This window comes from Dipodomys spectabilis, unplaced genomic scaffold (genome assembly GCF_019054845.1).
Source record: "Dipodomys spectabilis isolate Male_0828 unplaced genomic scaffold, ASM1905484v1 ptg000455l, whole genome shotgun sequence".
In the NCBI taxonomy this organism is placed as follows: Eukaryota; Metazoa; Chordata; class Mammalia; order Rodentia; family Heteromyidae; genus Dipodomys; species Dipodomys spectabilis.
In genome coordinates, this window is record NW_024871132.1 from 108,012 (window position 1) to 135,934 (window position 27,923).

The 27,923-nt window shown below is 40.5% G+C and overlaps 1 protein-coding gene across 1 annotated transcript in view; it reads right to left on the reverse strand.

The window, feature by feature from the left end:
- The window catches only part of LOC122098058 (PH domain leucine-rich repeat-containing protein phosphatase 1-like), a gene marked incomplete at its 3' end in the record, with an annotated part of 134,259 nt that extends 107,024 nt beyond the window's left edge, over positions 1-27,235 (reverse strand). The window contains exon 1 of the mRNA XM_042668550.1: positions 25,632-27,235. Within this exon, the coding sequence (XP_042524484.1) occupies positions 25,632-27,156 (1,525 nt within the window). The remainder of the gene's footprint in view (positions 1-25,631) is intronic.
- Positions 27,236-27,923: the final 688 nt, after the last annotated feature.

A 27,923-nucleotide genomic window follows, 5' to 3' on the forward strand; every position in this document is an offset into this window, starting at 1 on the left:
TTCTCCCAGGTATTTAGTATAATGATGTCGAGTCTAACACACCTCCTGCTACTGAACAGTTCAAATTCTCAGCAGCAACAAAAAATGAATTCAGACATCTGCTAGGGAAAAAGATATGCATGCCAGCAATATTTACTAAGTAACTAAGCAGCTTAGGGATGTTATTTGAGTTCAATAAATAAGTTATTATAATTGCTATTACTACAATGAGCCCACCTTATTTTCCAATAGAATTCTCTATATACCATATTGGAGGTCCTCTAATATGACTTACATAAACTCAATTGACTTATCAGAAAAGAGCCCATTAAAATAATAAAACATTCAGAATGTGAACATAAATACCTTAAATAATTGCACCTTAATATAAAATATAAGCACATATTAACTTGTCAACTTTCTGATGCATAGGCAACATGTAAACTCATCAGTCTTGCATAGAATATACAACCTATTCTCTAAAATATTTGGCTTCTGTCTTTGCTTTATTTTTTTTTTGCCTGTCCCGGTGCTTGAACTCAGGGCCTGGGCACTGTCTCTGAGCTTCTTTTGCTCAAGGCTAGTGCTCTACCACTTGAGCCACAGCTCCACTTCCAGCTTTTTCTCTGTGTGTGGTACTTAGGAATTGAACCCAGGGCTTCATGCATGCCAGGCGAGCACTCTACCACTGAACCACCTTTCCAGCCGAGCTTCTGTCTTTTTTAAAAGAAAAAAAAAAAACTTTGGTTACCAAACACTGACCACTTAGTGCAAGCCAAGCAGGACTCTGGCTACTACTCTTTGTTTTATCAGGACTCTGCTGGGTTTGGAGGGATTTATAACCAACCCAGGTAAGAGATGATGAGGCCAGGTCACTGGTGTGGAGGCTGTCCTTCAAATTGAGAGATGCTTAGCAACATCACTGTTCGCTTCTTATGCACTAGATGCCAATAGCTCACCCCCATCAGCTGTGTCAACCAGTCGGTCTCTAGACACTACCAAATTTCCCCAGAATACAAATGACCCCTGGTCAAAAATCACTGTTGCAGAAAAATTAAAAAACAGTCCTATTTTAATTTCAAACTGAAAACTATAAGTTACTGAGATTAAAAGTACAACTTCAGTTAGATGAAATGAAAAGAGATTCTGGCATTTGTGTAAAATCATTCTATTCAAAATGGTAGAAAACATTTTCTTACTTCTATTTCCCAAGGGCCCGATGCATAGTGCTGAATAATTTGAACTAAATTACAGACATCTTAAAAATCTGTCTCAGAGAAAAGAATCTATTAACAACACAACTTCCACTAAAGAGAAAAAGATTTAATCGTTCCTTTTTTGGCCAAACTGGGATTTCAGCACAGTATTTCACACTTGGTGGCCAGGTACTCTACCACAAGTCACACCCTTAGCCCTTTTACTCTTGTTAGTTTTGAGACAGGGTTTCATAGGCATATTTTATCATTATGTCTTTTTTTTTGTCAGTCCTGAGGCTTGAACTCAGGACCTGGGCATTGTACTGAGCTTTTTCAATCAAGACTAGTACTCTACCACTTTGAGCCACAGCTCTACTACTGTAGTCGCATAGACTTTCCTGCCCAGGCTGGTTTTGAACCATGATCCTCAGATCTCACCCTCTGGAGTAGCTAGAATTACAGGTTTGAGTCACTAGCACCCAGCTTGAATTGAAAACATAACAACTCCACATCCACTGGCAAAACATCATATATTCTAAACTAGACCAAAATCATAGTTTTTAAAACTTTGGAAAAGAAGGGAAAACTGCATTCATGGGCTTTTTTCCCTTCTTGATTTTAAGATTCTTACCCAAAACCCCTGCTTCTAAGGACTTCACTGCTAATACAACCTTAAAAGCTACTCTTTACTCAAAAAAAATTGAAAGAAAAAAATCCTTAAAAATAGTTGAAGAAAATAAATCATTTGGAGAACATTACCATCTATTCTTCCAATGCCTCCTACCTCATCTGACCTGAAATGCTTTTTCTGGATGTTTTGTAAATAATGCTAAAAGCAAACACGTTTTCTGTTATTCTCTAGAACTTATCAACCCATTGAGTCACTTGAGAATCTTTTTTATAGCTATCTTCCTGAGTTTACTTTTTGTTTGGGGCTTTGTTTTTTAAGGGACAGAGCAGGAAATGAAAGGGAAAAAAAGATCCACACAGTCCTGCCTCCCTCCCATCTTTCCCCTCCCCCTCAAGCCACCCCAAATGACTGTGAGAACTTCCTGCAGTGAGAACATTATGAATAGGGCCTGGCATGCAGACAGGAAAGATAGTGCAAAACTAGGACCACTCTGAATAAAGCTTCTGTGCAGCCACGAAATTAAGGGGATTCAGGAGCCGCACAAAAGGCCTGGCTATTTAATGGATTCAGTCTTTTATTTTACAGTATAATTAGGCAGCATACAAATGAAAGCCTTTTCCAAGGAGCTGGACTGGACTAACAAGGCCAGATGAGTCTTCTCTCATGTTAGCCATCTTTCCCTTGAGTTGATGTTGTTCTTACTCTTAGGCAAACATTGGCCAGATTTAATAATTTAATCTACCCTTTTAAGAAATATAAATTATCTCCTACCTAGAGGTCAAATCCTGGAGCACCTTCCAAGTTTTCCACACTATTTTGGATGGTGTTCAAACAGGGCAACACTACCTCCCTTCCACCCACAAACACTCTCTATGCTTCACATTTTTTGAAGTAATAATACTAAAAATTGTGGAAAGTGAACTATGCAACTTGTGGACAGGGACAGAAGGGGGAAACTGAAATAAAGAAAGCCCAAAAAGAATGCATTCATTACCTGACTTATGAAATCTAAACCCTCTCTACAATACCATAATTATAACAATAAAATTATATCTTAAAAAATGTTACTGATCAGCTGTACAGTGGCCTTATGAATAAGAAAAGCTAGCATGCCTCTGAGATGTGCAGCTGATTCAAGAGATTCACTCTAGATCAATGACATCTGAGCTGCATGCAGTTCTTAAAAGCAGTGTCCACACTTTTTGTTTTGATACAACTCTCTTATCAGGTACCTGAGGACTCAAGGAATCAAGGAATCAAGAAACAGCAAAAGTAAACCCTGAAACAAAGTAACCAGACAAACTTCTCCTTGACTCCAATATGCTTTAACTTTAATTTTCTTTCTTTTCGTCTTCAAACAATTCTGTTTTCTTTTTCCTTCAAAAAGGGGTGATTTGATACCTAAAACTTAAAGGGTCTGATTTTATAAGATACGGAAAAAACACAATTATTGAAGGAATAATATATCAATTACAGAATAAAAGCTGAAATCCTAGTAACTTGTAAAAGTCACCTTACATTAAAATTGTAAAATGAAGTTTTCCCAGAATATCAGCAATTCACACAAGAAAAATAAAAGCAATAAATACAAAAGACAAAAATTCAACAGAAAGAAATCAGAACAAGTTGGATCTAGGTTAAACATTAAAAAAAAAAAAAAAAGTAAAGCCAGGTACCACCAAGCCGCTTACCTCTATAATCCTAGCTACTCAAGTGGCTGAGATCTAGGGATTGTGGTTCAAAGCCAGCAGTGGCAGCAAAGGTCGTGAGACTCTTATCTCCAATTAAGCAGCAAAAAGCCATAAGTGGAGCTGTGTGGCTCAAGTGACAGAACTGTAGCCCTAGGCAAAAAAGCTCAGAGATAGAGCCCAGGCCCTAAACACAAGCTCCAGGACTGATGTGCACGCACGCACGCACGCACACACACACAAAACAACATAACTAACTGTAAAAACATCAATGCCAGGTTTTCAAGGCTACAAAGGAGTTTTCCTTTCCCATTGTATATACAAAATAGAATGGCTATATTAATAACTCCAAAACAATACGAGGAGACTCAAATAGGAAGATCACGGTTCAGGCCCAGGAGGTATAAAGCAAGACCCAAATTGGAAAGTGCTAGGCTTGAGTTCAAGCCCCAGTATCAACATGCACACAAAAAAGGCTGGCAGAGTAGCTCAGGTATTAGAGCACTTCCTAGCAAGTATGAATCCCTTAAAATCTCAGTACTAAAAAAGAAAAATTACTTGAGCTTCTCTTCCAGCTATCTCACTCTACTACTTAAACATACAAATGAATTCATATGGCATGCATTTTTTTTCTTCCTCTAAGGGGCCCTGAAAGAAAATTAGTAGTTAGCTATCTAGAATTGCTACCTCTGACCCAGCCTGCCTGTCAAATAAATAGTTCATTTGAAACTAGTTCAATATTTCTGCTTCAAATCTTTAAATCATAATTTTCTTCCAAATTGTAAAAATTCTTATCATAGATTCAGAAAGAAAAAACATTAGCTAACATAAGCAAATGTTTTTTAAAATAAGATCACAAATGGAAAACTGTCAATTAAAATTTTTCCTTTAATCAAAGCTCTCTCATAAATTTGGTCTAGTAGTTATCACTTCAATCTTCAAATGCTTTGGAGGGAAAAAAGAACATTTTATTGAGTGATGATATTATTAAAAATCTTCTACTGTAAATGACCCATTTCTTTCAAATTTGCAGCCCTTCTTAGCAATACAACTCATACTTCATTATCTCAACCTACCTGAAAAAGAAAAAGGGAAAAAAAAAAAGAAAACAAAAGAATGAGCATTCACCACTTTAATGGTGGTTATCACTGTGTATCAGCACCAAGGTCTAAACTCAGGGCCTCTTGCTCAGCTTTCACTTGCTAACCTGGTAATCTACCTTGCTAAGCTGGTGATCTACTTCTTCATCCATACCTCCAACCAGCTTTTTGTTGATTATATTTTTGGAGATGGAGCCTCATGAGCTTTTCTGCCTAGGCTGGCTCCAAATCACTAGCCTCTGAATCTTAGCCTCCTGAGCAGCTAGGATTATAGGCATGAACTTCTCAACTAATGTTGAGCCACCAGTCCCCAGCTCCAATTTTAATGTTTAGATATGCATTCAGATAACACAAATAAGATTACTCAAACCCAAAATAAAATAGCATTTTCCAATGATATTCAAATGCCACATTTAAAAACATAATGTGTGCAGATATAATGATGAAATCCTTCCCTATATAACTAATATAAACTAAAAAATACATAAATTTTAAAAATATTAATTAAACTAAATTAGTAAAACAAAAACATGATTAAGCCATGCTCCGTATTACTTGCTATGCCAGTTCCAGACCAAGCTTTGAGACTAGCAAAACCTGAATCAATCAATAAACTAATCAATATAAAATTACAGCATACCCATTTCCTAAACTATTATCAAGTCTGTGAGCTGACTATGCCCGTAGTTCTTCCTTGTTCACACTTGCAGTCCTAGTTAACATGGGACATAATTCAAATGAAGGAATGGAGGAATTCAAACTCACCCCCTTATCACTCTATTGCCCTTACCCTGTTCTTAAAATAATTTCACAAGCATACATATCTTAATCAGAATAATCCTCTCTATTGCTCTTTCCCTATCCCCTCCCCTCAACTCTCTACTGTTAAACAGTTTTCAGTGAGATTTTTATGCCATCTTTGTAAACAAAATGTATTTCAATATTATTCACCCTAATCATTTTTCTCCTCTCCCCTTCTCTCACAGTGCCTTATATTTGTATGTGTACGTGTGTGTGTGTGTGTGTGTGTGTGTGTGTGCGTGCGTGTGTGTGTGTGTGTGTGTGTGTGTGTGTGTGTGTGTCTTTAAAGCTAGGTTCCAGGAGTAGGCAAGAGGTGACAGTGTCCAAAAAGAAATGTACTCTTTACCTGACTTATGTAATTGTAACCCCTTTGCATATCACCTTTAATAATAAAAAGAGAGAGAAAGTAAAAAGTCTAGGTTCTACAAATGAAAAAAAATCATGCAATATTTGACTTTTTGTACAAAAACTATTGCTAATATTATACAGCATTATACTGATGACACACTATGATTACAATGCAAATGGAAGAAGTAGGTGTACTAACTTGAATTTTAAACATGGACACGCATTACATGTTTTTTTTTCCTATGATTTAGCTGGTAGTTGGTTTATTGCTTCCTCTCTTCATTCACTCATTCATTTGAGTATCTATTTGCCAAGTACTCTGTTAAAAACTAAAAATACAAACACCAATTTCCACAGTCCAAATGGAGAGGAGTGTTAGAATAAATCATACAATGGATTGGGTATGTCTTTTGACAGATGTATAAAGCACAAGAGGAACACCAGCTGGCATTCTGACTACTATCTGAATAAAAAGCAATTCTTACAGAGTAAAAACCACATCTTAGAGGGGAAAAGTTTTTTTAAGGGAAAAGTACCATGCACAAATTTTAAACTAAACCACACAATAAAATAAGTTCATGTGCTTTAGGCTATAGTTCCTAAACCCACCAGCATATTGGAACCAGGCAAGATAATCACATGAGTATTAGATGGGGTATGAAGGGCAAGTACCCTCTGAAGACAGCTGCCACCCCTGACTGGCTACACCTGCAATTGCCAGACCTTTTGAGATTTAAAAATGGATGGATGCTAGCTTTGGTTCTTACAGAAATTAAACGCATGGAAATTAATTTTAAAATATTCAGACTGTTCACCAAGTAAAACAGCTCTGTGGCCATGTGTGGCCTCTGCATACCATTTTTGGCCTCTGCCCTAACTCCACCAAAAGAATAACAATGTAACTCTCTTTATCATGTTTCTAAAAGGTATGCTTAATTCAAAATGTACAGAAGGACCAAGTGTAGTAGTACATGCCTGTGACTGCAGCTGCCTGGGAGACAGAGATCAGGAGTCTCCATAATTTTGGTCCAGTTCTAGGCCAGCCCAGGCAAATAGTTAGCAAGACCCCCATCTCAACAAACAAGCCTTTCTGTTAGTGTGCACCTAAAATACCAGCTACTGAGACAGATGTGAGAAGATCAGGGTCTGAGGTTAGCCCTAGGCAAAAATGTGACACTCTTATCTGAAAAATAAAGCAAGAAAAGGGCTGGCGGTGTGGCTCAGGTGGTAAAGTGCTGCCAAGTGAGCACAAGACCCTGAGTTCAAATACAAAATAAAGACACCGAAGTATATACTCAAACTCTCAGTGTAATTTTGTTAAGTATCTCCTCAGAAACATAGTCCCAAAACAAACCCAACAACTTGATTTCTTCAACTAGTAAAGTAACCACAATGAAAGAGGGCAAGGGGGAGAGGAAGATGAAAAAAGAATAGAAACGAGAAGGGAAATCCAAAATTAAACAACTCAAAAGATACAGAAATTAATCAAATCACAAGATATGAATCACACTTGGTTCATAACTCAAACTAAACTAGATATTTGTTGAAAAATAGTAACTAGGTTTAATTTTTAACAAAATAGTTAATGACTTGTAGACTTCAGTTTAAAGGTCCTGATGAACAAAATGATATAAGATCTTAGAATTACTTCAAAATCTAGTCAGAAGCCATTCACAGGTAGCTCATGCCTATAATTTAGCTACTCAGGAGGCTGAGATCTGAGGATCTTGGTTCAAAGCCATATCACATGGGAATGTTTATAAGATTTTTATCTCTAATAATAAACTACCAAAAAAGCCAGAAATGTGGCTCAAGCAGTAGAGTGCTAGTCTTGAGCACAAAAGCTCAGAGACAACATGCAGCCCCTGAGTTCAAGCCCCAGTAAAAGCACCCAAAAAAAATCTACTTTGTAAATTTTCCATAATAAAAATTTTTTAATGCTTTGCCTCTTTCCTGATAACCATCACTTGATCTCTTCAAAAGTAGGGAGGGGAATGATTCAAAGGATTAAGAGAAACCAAGAAAGGAGAAAAGAACAGAGTAATGACTTCAATAATAACTATGAAGAAACTAATTAAGCTGCTTCTTAATATAAAAAATAACTGTGCATAAATGACCCTAGGATCTCTCTTGGTTATGGGTAAAAAGTATTTTAAAAAACTCTAAACAGGTATAATTTCATTTAATATCTCCCTAAAAGGACATAAAGAGTTTAATGCTGTATTGCAACTTCGTTAAAATGAGAGTTGGCTGCTGAAGTGCCAAAAGAATACATTAAATTGGACATTTTTAATTTCTTTAGTCAAACAGACATGATGTCCAACACAGCATTATTTACCTGGGGTGAGTTGGGGAAGCCAGAGTTCCCTACAGGGGATGTTTATATACACATTCATTAAGAGGTACTAAGTGTTTCTGAGAAAGGAAAAATGAGTGTGTAGGAAGGGGACAAAAGGCAGAGCTTCTGTAAAAGTGAATGTAAAGCCAGTAAAAGGGCAACATCTACCTTTATTTTCAGAGCATGGGCTTTGTAATTTGCAGGCTTCCCTAAGCATCTCAAGTCAGTGTAGCTGGGCAAGGAGTTAGGTGACTAGGAAAAGCTAGAAAGATGGAGTAAGCCATATGTATATAATGAAGGAAGAAGAGTTGGCTACTGTCAGCATGTATTGGGTTCAGCAAATTAAGCAATGAAAAAGTTGTCGAATCCTCCTTCTATCCCTACTATTGACCAGTCACAGCACTTGAAAATAGAATAGGGTCGGTCATGAGGCTTGAACTCAGAGCCTAGGCACTATCCCTGATATATTCTTAAAACCAATTCCAAAACACCAATTGTGGTTTCTCTGTCTACAGAGAATGTATATCTACATATTTTGCATTAATTTAAAGGAGAAAGGTAGAGGACCCAAGATGAACAACAAACACACTCTGTAGGCAGAAGATGGCCCCAGATTACTCACCCAGGGCTTTAGGATTCCCGGCTACCTTCAATCTGGCTGTGCTCACACTCCCCAAAATCGTTAACTTGCTGGGCTCTCTGCCTCAAGGGCTCCACCCATACTACTCCTCCATGTGAAACACTCTTCCAGGTAACCTATACCCCAAGCACTATTCAAGGTTGTGTAACCTTAGCTTATACAACAAGGATTCATTGCATACTATTTGGTATGTTTCCCTAGAGGCACACATCACAATTATAATTGACTATGTAAGTATTTGGTAAGTTTTCTCCTTAAGTTTCTTCATGTGAGTCAGGACAGCAGAGGCATGGGTATTTGATTAAAGGTAGAATAGGCACACAGTTCAAATGTGTGCTTCATTGTACTTACTCTGCTCTATTTGATGACCCTCTGCGTCCTTGTGTAATTTGGCTTAATCTTCTGAAAAGGCAGAAGATCTGGATGACTCATCTTTTTCCTCAACCTTCAAAGCACCTGATACCACCTTGGGAGGCAAGCACTCTACTATTTGAACTAAGTAGATTAAGTAGCCAAAAAAAAAAAAAATTACTTCTGTTAACCACTGATCAGTGACTTTTGAACACAAACGAAACCTTGTGCCAGCAATTGCTAGCCTGGTAAAAATATACAAAGTTCCTGAATAAATAAACAAGAACAACAAAACTCTACATTCACTCTATCAGACTAAATCAGTATTCCAGGCCAACAACAGACCATTTTTTCCCTACTTTCTGTTTGACAATTCATAAGGTTTTGATACAAAGAATTAGCAAGAATAATTCTTGGAGAGTTTCTATTCTAGTCCTAAACATCTTTGTTAAAATTTTATAGAAACCAATCAATAGCCAAATGATCCAAGCACTTTAGTAAATGCCTGGAGAATTACATTCTTAAAAACAACCAAATATCAGCATCTATCCCAGTACTAAGCATAAGAAGACAGCGAGAGAAGGGATGACACTGTCCAAAAGAAATGTACTCAGTACCTGACTTATGTAACTGTAACACCTCTGTACATCACCTTTATAATAAAAAAAATTTTAAGAATATACAAAAAACAAAAATTTGATGCTTACTAAAATTAACCAGAAGAAAAATGATAGGATTATCATGGTTTTAATAGTATTTATCATATACAAAACAATAACTGTTCTCTATGCCATGTGATTTATATCTATCTAAATTTACATTTTACCATGACTTTCTGCACACTTTATTAAGATATTTAAATGTTGCATCATTTTGATAATCTAGCATTGGAGGGGAAAAATTATGAAAACTATTTCAGCAGTAATCCAAAAGTGATTTTACAAACAGAAAGGAATCTATACTATTAACAGAAGGCACAATCCTGGTTTTGTCACCTACTATAAATGTGACTTCCCTGAAGGCTTTTCTGACCATTCTGTACCCCTATCAACTTCTCTCCCACCATATAACCTCAAAGATTAAGAGGAAAGAACCACAAACTGTGCTATCAAAACAAATCTGTCCGATGCAAGCTTTGCCAAACCTATAAAAACACATCTGGTAATCAGTTCCTTCACCTCTAATTTATTCAGTGTAATAAAGTATTTCGAACAGCCCAAGAAAGGACAAATTACTCAGCACAGATTGAAATCAAGAGTTAAGAATTTTCAATAGTTGTGTATTCACTATGATTACATGGTTAATTCATTCAAGAAAAAACATATTAAAATACACAGAGACCCCACTTTTCCTTACCTGCTAGATCACTAACAAAACTGAATGAAGCCAATTAAGGCCTAACCCTCAGAACTTTTAAAAAGAAACCATCTTTATCTTTACTTACCTTTCTTAATAGCCCAATGAAATAGCTGGCCCTCTTCTCATCCAAGGCTAACTCCAAAGATGCTCACCATTGCACCCCATTTCTTCCAGGACCTTCCCCTGTTTATGTTTCTTCTCCATTCACTTACCCTTCATTCTTAGCCTATTTCTAGCTCTTTCTTGTCCCTCAAAACAGAAACAATGTTCCAATTTCTTCCTTCCAGATTCCTTTTTTTCTTCCACAGAGGTATACCTTTCACCTGATCAAGGACATAAACTGGAGAATACAATTTGATAGTTTTTAATCCCAGAAAAAACAAGTCACATATCAATACAGAGATATTTCCAGGAATATTCCCATGAATATTTCTGTAAAATGTAACCACAATCATTATCTATAATTAAAAATTAGTTTTGCTGTCAATTGACCTTCATATCAGAGTGCATCTCTTTTGTTTCTGAATTATTTTATTCAAAATAATTCATTACCACTTTTAAAATAAAAGTATTAAAAGTATTCTATAGACGTGCTTCCCCTAGCACTCTTTCAATTTCATTCCCATTCTCAATTTCATTCAATCCAAACACTTCAACTACTACCTGAATATAGACTACCTTGAGCTCTTCAGATATACCTTCATGGCCTTCCAGAACCCCAAATTTAACACATCCAAATTCTAACTCATCATCTCTCCCCTATACCCAAAAAAATTCTTAAGAGTTAACCAGAAATTAGAAATCACCAACTCATCCTGGCATACAAAGCCTTGTCAGTTTTGTTCACACTACATCTAGTTCTCACCTTGGAAGACACACTAGAATTAGCTCAGGAATGAATATAAAATCCTAAACTCTTACTCCCCCAGACACACACATATGTAATCATTCACTAAAACCCAACAATTCTATACTCTAAACAATTTTCTAAAGTACAAGGGTCTTCACTTTTCCTGACTCATATAGGCCCCTTCTGATTAGCTAGGTAAACCTTTCTCTTCTGCCACCAATGTCCTTTCCCATCTACTCCTAACTCTGGTCTGCTCTTTCCACGCTTCAAAATTATCTCCCCCTCTCTCTCCGCCTACTATCACAGAAGTGATATTTCCCTATTTAGTGTAACAAGAACACTGAATAAACCTCAAGAGTGGTACACTATATGTACTGCCATTCTTTCACCCCTAGTAGGCTAAACTCCTTGAGGCAAGGGATTTCCTTGGGTCTCTAGCCTTGTGTGAAAGTATTCACACAAAGAACTGCAATGAATCTTTGTTATGTCAGCCTCCAAGTCCCTAGGAACTTGTCTCCAATCCATTCTCCAGCCAGCTGCCAGTTAACACCCCAGAATACAAATCTAATCATGTCCCCATTTTATTGCTTATCAAGTCATTCATTACACAGCATGAAACTTTTCATCATGTGGCCCAAACCACCCTTTTAGTTTCATCTCTTACCACTTTTAATTTCATTGCCTAATACTTCACCACCCCAAATAACTTGCCATTCCTCATCGACATCATACCCCTACCTTTAGTATCTCACATGCTCATTTCCTGCAGTGCCAGTTGCCAATTCACACAGGGAATCCTTCCCAGGAAGAATTTCCAGAGCATCACAGCCAGGGAGTTGGTCTGTCAGCTTTCTGTATTTCCTTGACATTAAACACCTCTATTAAGGCGTTTTGAAGTTCGTTATAATCGTTTCCATAAATCCCAACCCCACTAGATAGTAAAACATCAGCAAACAAAAGTAATACTTCCTGAAGCTTCAGAAATTTCCTATAAACACTCTTCAAAACTCTTTCCTGGTATCCCTTTAGCTATAATCAAGAGTAGCACTTATTTTATATATGAAAAAAAAAAAAAAAGCTCTTATAAGAAAATGAGGTAAATAGTTCCTTCCCAAGAGATACCACACATATGGTAAGTGTAGAAAAGCAGTAAAGCTCCACTGAGATTTGGAAGCCGGGTGGTGAGCCAGGTCTATTTACCAGCTAACTGACGGCTGCAGTCAGTTTAGCATGCATTCATATTTCAAACTTATGCTTCAATAAAATCAGTACTCTAATATTCAATTAGTAAATACCAAGGAGACACACCTTCATCTATTATCACCAACCCCTAACTCCAGTGCCTGCGCCTCAAGGTTGCTGAGTTAATTAGTGGTATTTCTGTGTATTCTGTTGTTTCATGCTTTCACAAATTGATCCACAATTCTCCCATCAGCCAAACCACAAACATAATCATCTTTGAGTTTCTACCACCAAAACTGCCAGTCTGGCTACTACTCTTTTTTTTTTTTTTTTTTTTTGGTCGGTCATGGGGCCTGAACTCTGGGCCTGGGCGCTGTCCCTCAGCTCTTCAGCTCAAGGCTAGCACCCTACCACTTGAGCCACAGCGCCACTTCCGGCTTTTTTCTTTTTGCTTATGTGGTGCTGAGGAATCGAACCCAGGGCCTCAGGCATGCAAGGCAAGCGCTCTACCACTGAGCCACCTTCCCAGCCCTGGCTACTACTCTTTAATTTAACTATTCTAATTTAACCAGTACTACCACTTCTCAAACAAAGATGTAGATGAAATGCCTAGGAGCTTTTAAAATGGTAATATTTCATATAATTCAGGTGAGGCCTGGGAGTTTGTATTGCTAATAGGTCTCCAGGAGATAATAATAAAGCTAGTCCAAAGCTAACCTTTCAAGGAGCAAGATCTCCATTGTGCTGCCCACAATGCCAGCATGACAATCAGAAGCCAAATGACCATCAGTCAGGAACATTCTAACCATGCATTTCCATGCCAATTAAGAAACTAGACAGGATGTCCTACAGTCCCATCCAGGACTACACTGTGTGGGGATATGAAGTTGTCACCCATTTTACACCAGGAAAACCTTACTAAGCTAAACGTGAGCAGGTGTTGTTATACTTCAACTACTGTATTCAACAAGTTCTCTCTAAGTCATTACAGACAACCCTAGTCTTACAAGTATTTGGGGGAAAAAACATACTATGTTGATGGATGCCATAATGAATTGACTAAAGTGTCTAAAAAGATGGTAGAAAACTGTATATTGACAGGTAATTAGCCTGATTGTTGATTAGTTTAAGTCATTTGAATTAGAAGCCTGACTAGGGAGGTAAAATTTTTTATGGCATTTGTCATAATTTTAAGACTAACATAAATAGCAAAGTGAAGCACTTCTTTCCAGGATTCTGAGCTATACTACATGAGACAATATTTCCTATAGTCATTTGCAAACTACCTAAGAAATCATGACAGCTCATTAATAAAGATGTATAATACAGAATTTATAGACATAGAAAAAAGAGCTGAAAAGTTAGCTTTCCTTATGTGTGTTTGTTTTGTGTTTTGTTGTTTTTTGGTTTTGTTTTGTTTTGTTTTGTTTGGGGGGGGGGGAGGGTTACCGGTCCTGGGGCTTCAACTCAGGGCCTGAACGCTACCCCTGAGCTTCTTTTGCTCAAGGCTATTACTTTACCACTTGAGCCGCAGTGCCACTTCTGACTTTTTCTAAGTAGTTTATTAGAGGTAAGAGTCTCACAGACTTGCCTGCCCAGGATGGCTTTGAATCCCGATCTTCAGATCTCAGCCTCTTAAGTAGTTGGAATTACAGGTGCCACTGGCACCTGGCATTTATGTTTCTTACTAGTTAACATTAGTTTTTTTTTTTTTTTTTTTTTTTTTTTTGGGTCCTGTCATGGGGCCTGAACTCTGGGCCTGGGCACTGTCCCTCAGCTCTTCAGCTCAAGGCTAGCGCTCTACCACTTGAGCCACAGCGCCACTTCCGGCTTTTTTCTTTTTGCTTATGTGGTGCTGAGGAATCGAACCCAGGGCCTCAGGCATGCAAGGCAAGCGCTCTACCACTGAGCCACCTTCCCAGCCCTAGTTAACATTAGTTTTTAAAAATCGATTCCTCTGAGAAGATCAGGTGGCAGATTTTCAGGACTTAAAAAAAAAAACTTCCAGGCTGGGAAGGTGGCTCAGTGGTAGAGTGCTCGCCTTACATACTTAAGGCCCTGGGTCTGATTCCTCAGCACCACATAAGCAGAAAAAAAAAAGCCGGAAGTGGTGATATGGCTCAAGTGGTAGAGCGCTAGCCTTGAGCTGAAGAGCTGAGGGACAGCGCCCAGGCCCAGAGGTCAGGCCCCATGACCGGACCCAAAAAAAAAAAAAAAGGAAATAAAAAACTTCCAAGTTATGACCAATTAACTATCCTTCATATTTTATATTAATGTGGTCTACAAATGACACTGAAGTATGTGCCTTCGGAAGCTGTACACAGAATTTGTCATAAGTTTCATTTGCCCATAGAAACACAAAATCTCATGAACCTTAAAAAAGAGAATAGCTTCCAGAATACCACAGGCACATTGACAGGCCTCATTCACCTCACATAGGCACATCTGCTTAACCCAAAACCTAGATAATCACTAACTGTGATACCAACTGAAGCCCAAAATCATTCAAGTGCATTTTTAAGTCTATTTTTTATCTAAATTTTAAATTTATTGTCAAGGTGATATACATAGGAGTTACAGTTACATAAGTAAGGTAGTGAATACATTTCTTGTTAAACTTAAAAAAAAAAATTGTGCCAGGTAGTCTGTAAGTTACTAATGAAATTTCAAGACCCATTTTGGAATAAACAAATGTGTTAGTGGAAAAAAAAAAAAGTTCAGATGTCTAGGGAAGTACTTTGTCAAATTTAAAGAATATAGTAGAATGAATAACCCAAACTTGGGTCTGACTAGACTTTGAGCTAAAAATTTATAGCTGTTCCTAAAATAACTCAAGATCCTAGAATAAGGCAACAATCTATACTCCTCAGGTCTTCAAGGGCTCAAGCTTTCTGGCAATGTTCAAGGTGAAGTGAGAAGACTTCTCTGCTTTTCTGCCATTACAGTAATCTATGAATTACATATTTCATTAGGTTACTTTTCACTTTTTATATAAATATTTGCTTACAGTTTTTCAAATCTACAAGTATTTCAAGGCATCACAGACACTTCATATTAGTTACTTTTGAATCAAAAGCACCTTTAACATATTAGATACTCATAGTAATTGCTGACTGGATAAATGAGTATTATCTTCTGCATAACTAAGCATCAGAGCCCCATAACACTATATCCCACCTTCCTTAATGAGCCCTAATCAACAGTAACATCTGTGGCAATTTACTATTGCTAAAAATAAAACCACATTGTATAACACCTCACAGTTTACAGAGCACTTCCACGTATATTATCAAATTTGAACCTCATGAAGTTCCTTCACAGACTTTATTTTTAAATCACCGTGTTCTCCTTCTCTAATTGATGAGGCTGAGGGAGGTTTCATGTAAGTTAAGAAGCCCTCACACAGCCACCGGTCTGCAGTTTCTCCTAGAGTGCACTTTCCAGCCTAGAAGTGACAGCATATACCCCAAAGCAGGTAGAGATTGACTTGGAACCCTAACAATACTTGTCCCCAGCACTTCAGTTAGCACATTTGATCTTCTCAACAACCTTGTTGTTTATGTCAGTGTGAAGAAAGGATGAACTTGAGCTCTTGGCTCAGGGGTAAAGCTGGAACTCAAGTCTAGAATCTTAACTAGTTCAAAGTCTGTGTTTCCCAAATGCTGATGTGCCCAAGTTCACAAAAGAACACTGTTTATTTAATATGAAGCAAGGCAATGGGGGTGGAGGGACCAGAGAACCAGTTAGCTCTGGCATCAGATATCCTAGACACCTTTCTCACTATGCAAAATCCAGACAAGTTACCAAACTACTCTATAATTCAGTTTGTCTTTTTGCAATACTGGAGAATAACTATCTCACATAGTGCAACAGTAAATCATAACTGATCATGAAATATCTTTAAACAAATAAAGCTGGGCACTGGTGGCTCAGGCCTGTAATCCTAGCTACTCAGGAGACTGAGACATGAGGATGGTGATTTGATACCAGCCCAGGCAGAAAAGTCTGTGAGACTCTTATCTACAATAAACTACTCAGGAAGAGGCGGTGTGGCTCAAGTGGTAGAATGCTGGCCTAAAGCAAATGAAGTTCAGGGACAATGCCCAGGTCCTGAGTTCAAGCCCCAGAACCAGCACAAAAGCTAAACTAATACTGAACTTTTCATGTATATATGGATGAGAATTGTTAACCTATTCTTAATTTCTCCTCCCAATCAATTTTGTAAAATATAGTGATTTCTTTTTCTAGCATTTCTACTCTTCCAGAAATGTCAATTTCAAAGAACTAGACAAGCCAACCCTGATTTACTAGTATTACCTCTTTTTAGTCACCTGTTACAAGTCCTACCATAAATCCCCCAAAGAGTAATATCACTAATGAAAATGAATTTGCCTCATGCAACTGAATATCCAACTGCTCCATTACAATTTCTCTCCTTACAGTTTGCTACTTTGAGATACAACCTTCCCAAAGCACTGATTAGAATGAACAAAATTAGAAAAGCTTTGAAATAGAAAAACCACTAAATGTACAAAACACTCACTTCCTGAACTTCTGAGCAATAAATAAAAAGAGCATTCAAAGACATTGAGCATACATGTTCAGTGGAAAGAACATTAATGTCCTGAGTGTGAGCCCTAATTTTGAAACAGATCAGCATCAATGATCCTGGACCACACACTTAAATTCTATGGTTTATCTTCCTCATCTAAAAAAATACAGATGTTGCTGGCCACTGGTGGCTCACACCTATAATACACAAGTAGCTGAGATCTGAGGATCAAGGTGCAAAGACATCTGAAGAAGAAAGTCTGAGGCTCTTATCTCAATTAACTACCAAAAAGCCAAAAACTGAGCTCTGGCTCAAGTGGTAGCACTTGCTTTGACAAGATAAAAAAAATCCAGAGATGCAAAACTAAATTCTGCGGGATCTTAAATTCTATAATCTAATCAAAAGAGTGAAAAATTTTCTTTTTCTCTTAGTGCTTTTTCTTCCACTGATTCTAGGTGTCAGCAGATAAGACACATGGCTCCCAATGAACTAAAACTAATTAACCAGCAAGTTTCATCCATATGGATCCCACTAAAGAAATTCTTATAGTAAGCTACTAAACTGGATTATGAAGATAACTTATTTTATAAATCAAGTTAAGAAAAATAATTTTACTTTTAACTTTAAAAGTATATTTCTTTAAATCCATTTCTAACATGCTGAATTCTACTCTAAGAAGTAGGACTGACCAAGAGAAGGTAAAGCAAAAGCAAATATTCTTCATTCTTTTCAGCTCCAATCTCAAGCAAAAAGGAAGTCTGATTTCCAATCTCAGTCTTTCTCTTATACACACACACACACACACACACACACACACACACACACACACACACACACTTTCCTTCTTCAAAAGAAAGCAGGGATTTTGACAACTTCCACTCCATTATTTTACAGATGAGGAAATACAACTCAGGAGAAGTGAAAATGAACTCCCCAGCTAGATGTGGTAGTACACACCTGCAATCTCACCACTTGTAACAGAGGCAAGTAGATTTCAAGATCTCAAGTACCATGCGGTACACAGCACTTTGTCTCAAAACACAGGGTTAGGGATGCAGGTCAGTGATACAATACTTGCTAGCATTCGCAAGACTCTGAACTCAATTCCTAACACTACAGGCCCCAAAATCATATCAGGTTTCACAACTCTCAGACTAATTTCTTTTTTTTTTTTTTTTGCGGGGGGGGGGGGGGGGGGGGGTCCGGTCGTGGGGCCTGAATGCTGTCCCTCAGCTCTTCAGCTCAAGGCTAGCGCTCTACCACTTGAGCCACAGCGCCACTTCTGGCTTTTTTCTTTTTGCTTTTGTGGTGCTGAGGTATCGAACCCAGGGCCTCAGGCATGCAAGGCATGCCACTGAGCCACCTTCCCAGCCCTCAGACTCATTTCTTTGAAGTATCATTCCAAGTAAGAGGTAACTTTTTCTCAAAATTCTGTTTTTCCTAAAGTGTTAATTTCACTCAACCCAACACACACAAACACCCACAAACTCATAAACTACAAAACATAGCTTCAACAACTAAGGTAGGTACATGACAAGTTCTCAAAATACATTCCTTAGAAAGATATTTCTTATAATACAGCCAGGATCAAAAAACTGGTCCTACCCATAAAATTTCAATCTTTAATCAATGTTTCAAGGAGTCAGCTGAATGTAATACCTAGGTAATTGTTAAGTTACAACAAAAACAACTATCCACTGGTGGCTCTTGCCTGTAAACCCAGCTACTCAGAAGGCTGAGATCTAAGGATCTCGTTGGAAGCCAGCCCAGGCAGAAAAATTTGTGAGACTCTTATCTCAAATTAACCATCAAAGAGCTGGAAGCAGAGCTGTGGCTCAAGTGGCAGAGTGCCAGGCTTGAACAAAAAAGCCAACAGAGAGCACTACATCCTGAGTGCAAGCCCCAGAACCATTAAAAATGTACTGATCATATTAGACTTTTGTTTTATTTGAAATCATACATGGTACTTGAGAAAATCCCAACATCTGAACACATCTATTAAGTGAGGAAGTTATGTGCAAAGAGCTATTCTCTGACTGCTCAGAAGAAATAGATATTGCACATATAAGTCTCTTCCAGCTTAAAAAGAATGAAGAAACATCTTAGAAAAATAATTAATTCAAATTATATCAAATTTCTAAACAGATGTTTCACACATTATTAAAATGGTAAGTTATTTCAAATTTTATCCAATCTTATAATTTAATGTTTTCACATAGCTGGAAATGAGACGAATTTACTTTTAGTCAAGCTTCAATGGTGAAAGTATAAGCCAATAATTCTAGGGTTTTTTTTAATTTCCTACTAAAGTTTTGATATTTGCCAACTCCTAAAATGTTTGCACCATATAAATAAAGTATTTTGCCCAATTTTCAATAGAGCATCTTAGGTTACAAACGCAGAGATCAGTAAATGAACACCTCAAAAAGACACTTCATAATTAAATACATTTTTCAACGTATAAAAGCAATCCCAACTATAAAAATATAAAGGGGAAAAAATTATTTCATCATGAATGTGGCATTATAGCATCATTATGCTTTGTTTCATTTAACATATTGACAGATACATCATGGTAAAAGTCGTTCCATCTATAAAATTTAAGTGTAATAGTACTTCACTAATCAGTAACTGCTATTAGGATCACACAATTGAAAGATATGCTATTTGAATTCACCAAATAACCTATTATTAAGGTTTGTTTTATCCAGATCTTTGAGTTTCAACTTTTCCAAATATTCCAAATCCTACAGTTAAAGTTTCACACAAATACAAACACAGTAGGACATATAGTCTTAGGTTACAAATATCTCTTACACCTAGAGAATCCACATTTTTTTTTAAATTACACTATCTTTTAAAAAAACTAAAGTATAAAAAAGTTTTGCTGTAGGAGCAACAGTGATATTAGGCTAGATTCCAAACCTCTCATTACCAATGTTTCACCAAATGTATGTGATTAAGGGGGTAGACTGGGTTTTAGAAAGTAGGATTTTTAAAGGGGACGGTGGGGGGGGGGGGGGGGGACTTTATTTTCCCAGTCTACTTCAGGCATTTTGACATCTCTTTTTTTTCTTCTTCAAATTTTCAGGTGTCTTTACAGGAATAGTTTCCTACTGAGTGAGTCAGGGTTTCTCAACTTTCAAAGTACAATTAAACCCTTCTCCTGTCCAGGTAGACTGAACTATGGCATATAACAAAAATCATTAAATCTAAGATGCTTCATTTGACAGGTGACTCATTAAATTCATCTCAAAGTCAGGAGATGTCTTAGGAAGGGAGAGGGATGTTAGCTCTAAAAAAACTTTGAGAGAGAATGCTCTCTCCAAGTTCACAAAGTTCATTTATGTGAAATAGAATATATTAATAATATGTGGCACATCTCATATCTCCTGACAAGGGAGAAATGTCCATATGTGTGTTTAGCACATCCCAGGACACCCAAACCGGATGATGGAAAGCTAAAGAATCAGGCACATGCCACCAGCTGCCTCACAAAATTTAATAAATTCAACAAATGCTATACAAATATGTCACATTTTCTACCAGGCTTAGATTTTATCCACTTCAGTGAATGTTATGTTATTAATAAATCAAATAAATATGGGGTTCTAAGAGAAAGAAAAATTAGAAATAAGTATGTGTTACACTAAAAAAGTAATCATCAACTCAAAATTACTAATCATTTAAGGTAGTTGATTTCATAATTCATGTGTATGCAGGTAGGGTGTGTGTGTGTGTGTGTGTGTGTGTGTGTGTGTGTGTGTGTGTGTGTGTGTGTGTGTGTGTGTGTGTGTGTGTGTGTGTGTGTGTGTGTGTGTGTGTGTGTGTGTGTGTGTGTTTTACTAGGGTTTGAACTCAGGGCCTCATACATGCTTAAACATGATCTCTACCACTAAGCTAGGGGTGTGTGTGTGTGTGTGTGTGTGTGTGTGTGTGTGATACTAGGGTTTGAACTCAGGGCCTCATACATGCTTAAACATGAACTCTACCACTAAGCTAGGGGTGTGTGTGTGTGTGTGTGTGTGTGTGTGTGTGTGTGTGTGTGTGTGTGTGTGTGTGTGTGTGTGTGTGATACTAGGGTTTGAACTCAGGGCCTCATACATGCTTAAACATGAACTCTACCACTAAGCTAGGGGTGTGTGTGTGTGTGTGTGTGTCTGTGTGTGTGTGTGTGTGTGTGTGTGTGTGTGTGTGTGTGTGTGATACTAGGGTTTGAACTCAGGGCCTCATACATGCTTAAACATGAACTCTACCACTAAGCTAAATTTCACACCATCTTACAGCAAGAAAAAGATACACTTTTTAACTTGAAATTTCACTCAAACTCATTTATACCCATTTCCTCTCTACAATCATTGTAACGAATATAAATGACATCATTTTGGGAATGAAATTCAGGGAGAAGAATTTACTCTATAGCTCTGTAACATGAATTATAAAAATGGTACAAGAGCATACATAGCAATACCAATAGAGCATTAGTTATTGTGAGTATTTACCAAGTACAGATAATCTCACTTCAAAATAAAAGGCAAGTAAAAATTTTAATAATGGGTATTTTCAGAATTGTGAGGGAACCAACTGTTCACAACCCCGCTCTCCATTTTTTAGGTGAAATAGTCTTACTTCACTTCTCAATGAAGATTTGCAGTTTACAAAAGAGAATAAAGAACCATTAGGGAAACCTTATTTCATTTCAGACCTATTGCTATTTTTGTAAGCAGAATATTTACATTACTTCAGCACTTTTTATATTATCTACTTTTTTGCCCGTCTAGCTTATGTTTTAAAGGTAGTACAATAAAAACAGAATCACTCACATTTACAAGGAATTCCACTCAGGACTACAGGATAATAGCACCTCATTACCAACAAACAGAGTATTTTCTGAATGCTTTCAACCAAGTGAAAAAATTTTAAGTGTAAATGAAATTCAGCATCAATTCATGGAAAGTGATATGAATTGCAAAGCAGAACATCTAGCTGTCTATTTTCAGCTCTACCAAGGACTGAAAAAATATGAGTCAAACCTCTCTCTGCATCCATTTCTCCATCTAAAAAGGACTGACACTGACCCCTCCCTAATAATGTTTTTGAAAGGACAAATAAGATAATTTATGTGAAAACCCTGTAAGATTTTTGAAGACAATAAAATCCAAAGTGTAACAGATGTTATCAAACCACAGTTAGAAGAAAAAGACATCTTGTACTTTACATCAAAAACAACCAATACATAAATATGACAAACTGTAAAATACAAAAAACAACAAAATAAATTTAAACATTCTGCACTTAAAAGGACTACTGGAGCATACCCTGGAGTCACATGTTCAAAATACGTTATTCAATACTGCTGTAATTACAGTAATAAGAACCTGCCAGTCAATACTACAGCTTAATGCTGAACCACTGCTCTTGGTTTCCATGTAGGAAACCATCATTGGGATTCATCATTCCCAAAAAGAGAAAAAGATAAGAAATATGAGATGGGCAAGAAAACTCTTCTACCAAGCCATCCCAAGGATTCACATATAAAACATCTTGTCCAAGATGCACTAGGTACAGTGTATATATTCTTCATTCTGTAAATGCCCTTTCCATTATTATAACCTTAACTGAAACAGCCAGAATATCAGATCTAAAACTTTAAAAAAAAAAAAAATCAAAAGTTTAATACCACTCAATAAGACAGACTTCCCAGGGAGTCCAAAACAGGAGCTCATTCATGCTTAGAAGTCCATAAAACTTATGACAGGCACGCTAAATTCTTTAACTTTTACCTAAAGTTATTCTTTCAGGAAAAATTTAAGATAATTTTAAAAGGGAATTGAATGGTCACTAAAAATTTCTCTTTTTTAAAAAACAGCTAAAAGGATCCTTACATGCAATAATAATTTTCAATGTTTTCATTATTTCTGTAATTACATGGTACTTTTTATCCAAAGCCTTTTACTTCATTGAAGACTTTCATTTTACCTTACCCAAATATTTAGCCATTCTAAGTAACCATAAATGGCTTTCAAACACTTTCAAGAACAACCTGGATACTAAAATTTATTGAAAAGGTGACCCTCCAGAGAATGAAAATTCTTTCCTGGACAAGAACTTGTTGAACAAGGAAGCTAAGTGGGAAACTAAAAACAAGAAGGAAAAACAAAATCACAGATGATAATGAGCCCAACTTAAGGATGGAAAATATTCAGAAGGCCTCAAAGGTAACTTCTCAGCTATCCTTAGCTCCCCTACACATAAAGACATGCAACAAGAAATGCAACATGTTATACAGATAATGATAAAATAGATAAGGTATAGAATAAAAGGTATAAAATAGATAAGGTATAGAATTTTCCAGTATGCCCTTTAAGGCCGTCATCCAAAACAAACATTGTCTTCTTCTTAAAGAAAACAAATATCAAGATATAACATCCCTTTGGGGTGTCCTATATTCCACTGGAGCACTAGAGGTAGTTTCTAGGAATCTTGTCAGCCCAGCGTGAAACTTCACTGTGTATGAAGTCCTGACAATGTCTCAGAAAGTGAGTTCTAACAAGACTAAATGTCCATGTGAAAGTTCAAGTGCACTAAACCAGGTACTAAATTTTGTCCTAAGGCAAATGAGTATCAGCAGAGTTGTTATATTAACCTAAACCTAAAATAGGTTCAGCACTGTTTAAATACAAAACAAGCAATCAGACAACCTAATTACCACACACCTTCTTTCTAGAATCTTGTGTGTACTCTGACTTCACATTCAAGAACAAGATGGATAATTCAGAGTGACAGCCCCAATTTATTAGTCATTTTTATGAGCTTATAGACAGATGTATATATGTATTTCTGCTGTGCATGTAGAATAGATCAGTTAAGTTCAGAGTGAGGTAACAATTACTGTTTTTCATAAAGAATAAAACAAAAATATTTAAATAATCATACCAGAAACTGAAGATTTAACAAAAGGATTTGTCATTTATATTGAGATTCACTGGAAGAAAAAAATGCTTATCATTCACTTGGAATACTGTAGACACTCTTAAAAACACAACCAAAGCGAATCAAAGATTTAAAGTTCATGACTGTGACACCCAAAACCTCTCCTGTGGATATTCATCAGAACAAAATAAGAGTCGAAAAGCTCCTTCCTTCAATATAAAAATGTGTCCAAATATTGTTCATTTTCTATACCTTGTCATATATCTATTTCCCTCCATGTAGTTAAAGCACATTTATCATTCTCATGTCAACAAAATAGTCTCAAGTGTGCTTCCCCCTTGAAAGCTGTCATAAAGTATTTATTGTTTCACAAATTACATGAGCTCTAGGAGAAAGTGATATAGTGCTTGTGTCTGTAAAATAAAATTGTAAAAATCACCCACTTTCTGGGCCCAAGTTTTTAAAGGCTATCATTCAGTTAAGATATTATCTTTAGTACTACAGCTGCTATTGTACTAAGATCTGGGTTTTATTTAATAAGCAAAGGTTCATCAGAAGTCCACTTAAGCATTTCAGAAAAATTGCAATTAAACTTGAGGAATATCTCAACAGGGATACAACACAAATTAGACCAAATACATTAAATGTAAAAAGAACAGGTACAGACTAATGGAGTTGGTAGTATGATTACTTTTCTGACATTACAACCTAAAACCTAGAGCTGGCAAAGATTTGATTCTCATGATTTAGTTCTTCTAATTTTTTAAGTTTCTTATGATAAGACTTATCACTAAGAACTTTTGTTCAAACCAGAGGAGGAAATGGATGCAAACTTACCAAGTTCAAATGCAGTACCTAGGATCTACAGCTCCCTAGTTTAGAACCAGCCAAGTCTTTAGCCAAAAAAGACACACTACATTTCTCATCAACCCTTGTAAAAATTTGATCTGGTACTTGAAAGACAGGAAGATCTGGGGTCCACCCCAAAAGTAGAAAAGGCAACTACTTAAATTCTTATTATGAACCCTAGTGCAAGTTCTACGTCAAAGGTCTGGACCAGAAAGCTGGAAGCAAATTCATTTGCATGCAAGATTCAAACTTGAAGAAGAAAGTGGGGGGGGGGGGGGGTTGGAGATCCCTAAAGTAAACCAAGAACGCTATCTGTCAGGTGTCTAAGAGGGCTGTAACAACAGCAGAGTGGAACAAACAAAGGCATCAGTTAACAAGGCACAAGTGGCCCTTAGTGACCCTAGACCAGGAACGGGAAACTTCGGAGAGTCAGGGGCAGGGAAGGTGTTCATTCCTGAGGATTAGGCCAGTTTACCCGAAATCCAAACTGCCTGAAGCCAGCGAAAGCCTGAGCAGGGTCCAGAGCCAGCAGAGGCCAGGCACCTTCGGCGTTAAAGGTGTCGTCGCTGCCTTTCCGGACAGTGTGCTGCCGCTGCCTGCACTTCCTGCTGGCTGGGCCGCCACCTCCCCTGCCCCCGCCCCCCGGCCTTCCTACCTGAGCCCGGGGGTGACCACCACTCTCCCATCTACAGACGGCGCAGGAAAAGCTGCGCCCAAGTATCAGAGGCTCAGCAGCCCCTCAGTTACTCTGGGGCTGGGCCCTGTGAGCTGCTCAAGGGTCGCTCGCTGTCAGAGTTTGGGGGACGCACGTCGACGTGCAGGTGGCTTCCTTACCTGCATAGAAGCGGATGAGACAGCCGACCTCCGAGTCCAGGCCTTCTTCCTGCACCCTCCATAGTTCCCCAAATCCCAGTTGGAAGAGGTAGTCATTTTGGATCTGCAGGGGCTTCTCGTCCGCCTCCAGGCGCCGGGTGGTCTCCCCGTGGAGCTGCACGTACAGGGTGGGCGGTGGAGGCGCCTTCTCCGCCATCCTCTCCCCGCTCCTCCCGGTGGGGGAGAGGGGGCTTCCTGGGGCCGCCACCGCCGTGTCCCCCCGAGATCCCTCGCGGGCTGCCCCGTCGGGGGCTTTCTGCGGCGGTGGAGGTGGGGCGGCCGTCTGGGAAGGCGGCGGGGGCTGCACGGGGAGACCCGGGCGACGGGGCTGGCTCGGGTCTGCCTCCAGCTCTTCCGACGACGAGGAGCCGCCGCCGCCGCCGCCGCCGCCGCCGCTGCTGTAGGGGTCGAGGCGATCGGACACGCTCTCGGCACTGGGGCTCAGGCTGAAGCTCTCGGTGTCGGAGGCCGGGCCCGCGGGCGCACCGTCCAGACGCCGCGGGGCTCCGGGCGGGGAAGCCGGGCCTCCCGGGAACGTCTCGCCGGGGCTGGAGTCCGAGGGCGCGGGGCTGGCGCGGGAGGCGCGGCGCGGCCATCCGCCCGCGGGCAGCGGCAGGTCGCCGGGAGGGGCGCGCGGCGGACCCCCGGCGGGCCCCGGGGCGGCGATCCCGACGGACGGCGAGTCCGGCGGCGCGAGCCGCGAGCCGGCGTCGGGGGGCAGCTCCGCCGGGGCGCCGTCGGCAGCGGCGCCCGGCGCCCGGCCCGGCACCTTCACCACCCCGCCGCCTTTGGGGCCCAGCTGCAGGAGGCGCGCGGCCACCTCGCCCGCCGTGGTGTCCAGCGTGCAGAGCACCGGGCGCAGGTAGCTGGAGGCCAGGTGGCGGTCGAAGACGTGCACGCAGCCTCGCCGGAGCTGGTGCCTCACCCAGTCCCGGTCCGACGGCTGCAGCGGCAACGTCTGCCGGTGCTTGAGGAGCAGAGTCTTCCGGTCCAGGCTCCGGGTGCACAACGCCGCCGAGGCCGAGCAGGAGACGGGGAGGCCGGCGGCGCCCGGGGGCTGCGAGGCGGGCCCGGCTGAGGACGAGGAGGACGACGACGACGACGACGACGACGAGGCGGCGGCGGCGGCCGCGGACAGATTCCTCTTCAGCCTCCCTCTCCTCAGCAGCAGCGAGTTGGCGCCGCCGCCGGCCCCGGACACCGGGGCGATCCCGCCGGCGGGGGGCTGAGGAGCCCCGCGCCGCCGCCGGCGCCCCGTCCCCCCGGCCCGGCCCGCCGGCGCCTCGCGGGGGGCCTCTGCCCGCGCCCCGCCGCCGTTCCCGCCGCTCGCGGGCGCCGCGGTCAGCGCGGGCTCCGGGCTCCGGCCGCCCCCGGCCGCCGCCGCCAGAGCCGCCGCCGCCGCCGCCGCCGCAGCCGGAGCCGGAGCCCGGTCCTCCCGGCTGGGGTCGGGGAGTCGCTGCGCCGGGGCCGCGGCAGCGGGCTCCATCGCAGTGGGGTTTCGCGTCTCCCCCCCAGCTCGGGCGGCGGCGGGCGGAGAGGGAGGCGGTGAGGCGAAGGTGGGAGACGGCGGCGGCGGCCGCGCGCGGAGAAGGGAGAAGCCAATGGCGCTCGGCGCGGCCGTTCCAGGGGATTATGTGGCAATTCGGAGCATTCCGTCGGTGTCTCGGTGTTCCATCCCGCGCGCCCGCCGGGCCGCACCGTCCCCCCCGCCACACGCGCCCTCCCCGCCGAGTCCAGGGCTCCCCCGGCGCCAGGCCCCGCCCGCTCCGCCCGCCTCACCCCCTCGAGCCAGCCGCCGCGCGCGGCTCATTGAATATTAATCACGCGCGCGGGAAGGCGGGCGGCGAGGAGGGGCGGGCCCCGCGCGGGCCTCATGAATATGCATCGATCACATGACGACATTTCGGGGCGGAGCGTCGGGAGAAGGGCGGAGGGGCGGACCTCGGGGTAAATAAACGTGACGCGTGCGTGCGAGGGCGGGGCCGTTCCTGGGCGGTCCCGGAGTCCACTCGAGGAGGGACGGCATGCGATGCGCGGTGCTCCTTGGGAGTTGTAGTTCTCTTGAGGATGGAGCATGCGGGAAGGGAGCGGTGGCGAACTACAAGCCCCAGCGGCCCTAAGGAGGTCGACCCTTTCAATACTGCCAGCTGCTGGCGGTCGCTGGTGGGCATTGTGCCCTCTGCTGTTGAACTCCTTGCCCGGGAACGTTCTTCTTTGCCCTTACTCCGCCACTCCTGCTTACCAGATGACCGG